Source organism: Musa acuminata, chromosome BXJ3-1 (genome assembly GCF_036884655.1).
Source record: "Musa acuminata AAA Group cultivar baxijiao chromosome BXJ3-1, Cavendish_Baxijiao_AAA, whole genome shotgun sequence".
NCBI classification, from domain to species: domain Eukaryota; kingdom Viridiplantae; phylum Streptophyta; class Magnoliopsida; order Zingiberales; family Musaceae; genus Musa; species Musa acuminata.
The window spans coordinates 29,632,116-29,637,500 of NC_088349.1; the positions used below are offsets into that span (position 1 = coordinate 29,632,116).

At 43.9% G+C, this 5,385-nt stretch overlaps 2 protein-coding genes across 2 annotated transcripts; both read right to left on the reverse strand.

Moving 5' to 3' along the window:
- Positions 1-1,374: 1,374 nt before the first annotated feature.
- On the reverse strand, positions 1,375-1,686 carry LOC135629231 (uncharacterized). Its single transcript, XM_065136426.1, has one exon. The coding sequence runs from the start codon at positions 1,684-1,686 to the stop codon at positions 1,375-1,377; it is 312 nt and encodes a 103-aa protein (XP_064992498.1).
- Positions 1,687-3,261: 1,575 nt separating this feature from the next.
- Positions 3,262-5,057, reverse strand: LOC103973427 (BAHD acyltransferase DCR). Its single transcript, XM_009387987.3, has one exon. It carries the CDS (start codon positions 4,983-4,985, stop codon positions 3,495-3,497), a length of 1,491 nt encoding a protein of 496 aa, XP_009386262.3. The 5' UTR covers positions 4,986-5,057; the 3' UTR covers positions 3,262-3,494.
- Between the last annotated feature and the right edge of the window lie 328 nt (positions 5,058-5,385).

Consider the following 5,385-nt stretch of genomic DNA (forward strand, 5'->3'; position numbering starts at 1 on the left):
TTTACGATCTATAGTATTTAATTTCAAAACATGGCTCTAATACCAATTGTAAGTATAAAAATAATAATTATGCTATTATATAGAAAAAACTTTAATATAAGAAATGAACTCAAATAACGATCGATGAAATATTATGATTGTATACTTTTTTATGTTATTCAAAATAATCTTTATAAGATCTGCAGGCGCACCATCGTCTGATCTGAAAAAAATAGTAATATTGATTTGCAAAGATAATTAGACTTACCTTTTCTCTATCCTTCATAGGGTCACCATAAGTGACGAAATAGGGACTAAGGGGAGATGAGAAAAAATTTATAATCTCCCAATGTCATATCACATATTGAGTCCCTGTCATATCTATTTATAACTAATAACTTAAAGTCAAAAATAAATAATTAGGAGAGTCCCTCCCATCATGATCATAAGTAATCCTCATATAATTAAATTTTTTATTAACTAATAAATATGTATATAATCTAATTAAATTTATGATATATCTTATAATAGAGTGACATAATGTAACATATTTATCTCTTTTCACAACCCTTAATCAGCCAGTGTTGCCCCAAATCTCATCTTGTCAATGTTCGCGCCTCAACAATCAATTCAGTGACAACCCACACGACTTAACTTATTTTTAGGATTTGAAACCTCATCCTATTAACCTGATTGTCACGATGTATCTAATTCACTTCCTCATGTTGAGAATCGAAAATCTCATATTATAAATTTTATTATTATAATATTAATGATATATATCTCATTTTATAAATTTTATTATTAGATCAATAATTAATCTGTTGATGATATCTGACTCTAAGTAAACTTAACTCTTCTATTTTAGGCTGACTTAAAGTTTCATCCTACCATAATTTAGTAGTTTAATGTCAACATGCCTACCTCATGTATTTGAGTAGGTTGGAAGTTCGAAGAATCATTTAAACATTTTTGAGCGTGCTAGTTTAGTGATAATAAAAATATCAAAAATTCTTTTACGAATTCAAAAGAGTTTCAGTGTTTCGAGGATTCTAACAATGAAATTTCAACAATAAGACACAAACTTGTTAGGTTGCAACAACTCGTGCTTCTGTGCTATGGTTAGAAAGGACTTCGATTTTCGAGAATTGCATAAAAGGATTTGCTTAAAGAAAGATATCATAATCAATAATTCATTGAATATTAAACCATGCCAAACACAATGAGGACATAATGGTGGTAATGCGTAGGAATTGTTCTTCTGAACCTATAAAATTGTTTCAGATCAAATCATTCCGATGAAGTAAACAAGACGTAGCAGCGGAGGAGAGGGAGAGTCTGTTCAAGGCTAAATATTTGTGAAGTAGGAGCATAGGAGGGTTACTACAGACTGAATCATTTCTTAGCGAAGAGGCCGCCAAGGCCACCGAAGCCGCCGGATTTCTTCTTGCTGGGAACGGAGACGGAGGTGGACGACTTTCTGGACCCGGTGGCGGTGCTGCGGCTGCCGCCGCCGTTCTTCTCCCCCACCTTCTTAAGAATGGGGTCCGTCTCCAGCAGTTGGTCCTCCTTCTGCAACCCTCCCAGTATCCAGTCCAACAGCCCTTTCTCCTCCCCGCTGCTTCCGGCGCCCTTGGCCTCTGCTGTCGCTGCAAACACCCGCCCGCCCGCGACCGCCGCGCCGAACGCCATGCTCAGTGACGCCATCTCCGTTCCCTTACTGTTTTGGCCGTGTGCCACACACTTGCATGTGGATATATCGCAGGGGTGAAGAATGTCGTCCACATATTATTCATCATCTGATGCTTGGAGGGTGCCTTAGCGGTGGCTTCGGTGGGATAGCGTGGGAGGAGCGGTCCACAAGTGTCTTATCCGAAAACCATGATATGAAATAGAAAATGCTATATAATTGTGGTCATATAAAACCACTTGACAAGTTGCAGGAGCTCTCGTGTGTTTATGGCAGTGGCAATGGAATATGAATTCCCAATTATATCTCCATCACCATAGTGCTCTGTGGAATGTTTCGACTTGGCTCGATATCATTCACGAGTCGAAGAAAAGCACCTGTGAAGCAATGTGCCCTCTTGACATTTGATGGTTCGGAGGGCTTATATTCTCGTTATTTGCTTTCATGCTCTTCTGGCTAATGTCCTTTTTAAAGAACATCATGTTATGCTGATCCTCTGTATGGTGAAGGCTTCAAGTAGCTTAACCGGATCAGTCAAATTGTCCACCATGGCGACACTAGTCATGAAATGGGTTGATTAGCTTAACGGAGCATTCTAAAATAACCGGGGAAGACATCTTGAGCATTGAGTAAGACACCAACAAGTTTGTAGGAGAAGCCCATCTAAATGAGAGTACACTCATTGTGGTCTTCTTTAGTATTGCTCTTAAATCTGGAAAAGGCCAAGTTCTTATTTGGGATGACGTCCAACTGAAGGTGGAACTAATCTCCATCGAGCATCAATTCTAGTGTATCAGTGTTAAGAACGTTTCAAACCTCAAAATAAGGTTGAGCCATTCTAAACACCAAGCTGACCAAGATTACCCTCATGTAGAGTTGATTAACCTCATTGAATGGATGAAAGATAGTTGGTAATCTAGTAATAAGTCTAAGTCAAACTAAGCAGGTTGATCAAACACCAATTCAACTCAAAAATTTTATTTACAACCCCATTTTATTTTTTTAATATTTCTATATTACTCCTTTATACATGGATATAAATATCATCTTTTCTTTCTCTTTTTTTTTTTTCTTTCTTCTCGAACAACAATGTCGAGGGGATGATTAGCGGTGTCGGTAATAAGTGTCATCAATGACAAACAATGATGATGATAGCATTAACAAGAAGCGAATTGAAATGAGTTGTGAGGAAGAAAAACAAACTGATAAAACTAGATTGTAAATAATAAAATATTTTTTATTATTTTTTAAAGGATTATCAATAGCAACTAATTATGAATAATAAATATGGATTATAAATAGTAAGCTTCAAAATATAACTTTTAAGTTATAAGTCAAAACTAGTATGTTAACTTACTCTTCTCATCCTTAGTGATTTAGTAATATAAGATTATCCTCTTTATCTCATAGATGAAAAATTTTAATATATTCTCCTGTTTATCTGTGGGTTGATGGTCTTTTCTTTACTATTACTATGTGATGATTCACTCATCCAAATATATCTATTTTATTTTTTATTTTTTATTTTTTAACTCTTTCAAATCAAATTATATTAATTTATTATATTATAATAATAATAATAATAATAATAATAATAAAACCGCTACTAATTTCATAACTCATGACGACACACAACTGGCCAGCTTCTACTGCAGAAGAAATCGGAGAAACACACACATTCTCGCTCTCTCCTCTTTTTTGCCCCTCAAGTTAATCTCATAGGGGCGTTCTTTCTTGTGCACCTAAAATTCTCTTAACTGTGTCTCTGGAAGTTGCTTGCTTGGAAGAAGTCGAACACTGCTAACGAGTAGCTGCTGCGGGGTGATCATATCGTCAGGTTTTCTACTGAGACGTAGCTCATGAAGTCCTCGTCCAGGAGGAGCGCCGCCATCGTCTCTGGCGCCAGGCACATCTCCAGGTCCACGCTCCCTTCCCCATCCCTCCCTGGGAACGCCGACATCTTCCCGTCGAACTTGTTGGCCCGGCCGCTCCGCACCGCGACCGGGTTCCCCCAGCCGAAGTTGTTCCCCTCGTACACGGGGAACCGGTGTGAGCTGCCCATAGTGATCCCGGCACCGTCCGGGTTACCCAGCGGGAAGCACCTCGGAGCTGCTTCCCACTCCGTCACGCCCCGCCGCACCGTCTCGTTTCCGTGCGCCACCACACTACCGTGCAACAGCCCGGTGGTCCAGGAAAAGTCCCTCCCCACGATATCCCCCACCAACGCCTTGGTCGGGATGCTCTGGATCGCATTCCCGAAGTAATTCGCTGCCACTGGTGGCACCACCCGATGCCGGCAGTTCACTGCCATCCGAAAGGTCGTTGTCGCTTCCATGGCCAGCCGCTTTCGAGCTCCTGTCACGGACCGCCAGACCAGAGCACAGAGGGATTGGAATGACGAGATCTCGTCCTCCTTCACCACCGCCGCCAACGCCTCTGACTCTCCGTCAGGGATCTGTTCCTCATGTATTCCAGCCAGGGCGTTGCCATCGTCAACGAGCTTGGGACTCTGGCGATTGGCCCTCGATTTTAGGTCGAAAATTGCCTCGCGGCTGAAGCGAAAGATCCTCTCTCGAAGCGGCGCGTCCATCTGAAACGTCACCTCGGGCCCGGCTCCGCTTGGGAATCGTAGCACGGCCTTTGAGTCACCGAAGTAGTTACGGCGGAGATCCGGCGACGCGGGGATGCCGCCACGACATATCTCAGCCCAGGCGTTGAAGAAGTTCCACAAGGAAGTGCCATCGACGACGGCGTGGTTGACGACCGCTCCGAGGAAAAGAGCACCATCAGCGAGCTCAGTGAGCTGGAAGTTGGAGATCGGCAGGAAGTGACCGTGGTAGCTGAGGGCGCCGTCAAGGGGGAAGAGCAACTTGACAGCGGCGGGGACGTCGGCGGAGTCGGGTAGGAGAAGAGGGAGTGTAAGGGAGGGGGCGGCGGCATGGTAGAATTCGGCACCGGAGTCGTCGCAGGAGATGAAGATGCGGCCGTCGGGGCGGGTGGAGAGGCGGCCCGCGAGGGCGGGAAAGAGGGAGAGCACGCGGGCAAGACACGAAGTGAGGAGCGGAAGAAGAGAAGCTACAGGAACTGGCGGTCTGGGGAAGAAAAGGCCCTTCTGGATGTAGTGGCACGACAGCATGGGAAGGTCGGAAACGGAGAGCGGTAGGTCGCCGATTGTGGACTTGCAGTCAGGGAACACTCTGCACTTGGATAGGATGGTGACGGCGCCGCCCAGAGCCACAGGAGAAGAGTGGATAGGATTGGAAATGGAGAGGGCAGCAGAGCATACGAGAGAAGAAGAGAGAGATATGGGAGACATAGCTGCTTGTACACTGCAGATGCTACTAGTGCTCCGTCGGTGGGGAGGTGGAGGGATGACGGAGAAGCGTGGGAACCGGGGGAAGGCATTTATAGGGAGAGAAGAGGAGGTCGGATGCATGCATTTGGTAGAGTTGGTCGTGCTCGCGACACTGTTTCTTACTTGCGTTTCTGAATTATGTTCGGTTCAATTTTCCAAATAAGACTTGTTGGATCAGATACTGCGAACTATAAGCTCCAATCCTGTAAAGTATTGGGCGGAGGCGTCCAGGTTCAATCCAAGACCCCACCGACCACCACCACCACCACCTATTGGCCCCATCTACCAAGTTTGAATGGCAATCCTCACATTATAAACGGATCCATCGCAGCAAACTAATTAATCCATCCTGGATGGGGGA

Excerpts from the sequence above, each read along its gene's own strand:
- LOC135629231 (XM_065136426.1), bottom strand. The coding sequence starts at position 1,686 with ATGGCGTCACTGAGCATGGCGTTCGGCGCGGCGGTCGCGGGCGGGCGG.
- LOC103973427 (XM_009387987.3), bottom strand. The coding sequence starts at position 4,985 with ATGTCTCCCATATCTCTCTCTTCTTCTCTCGTATGCTCTGCTGCCCTC.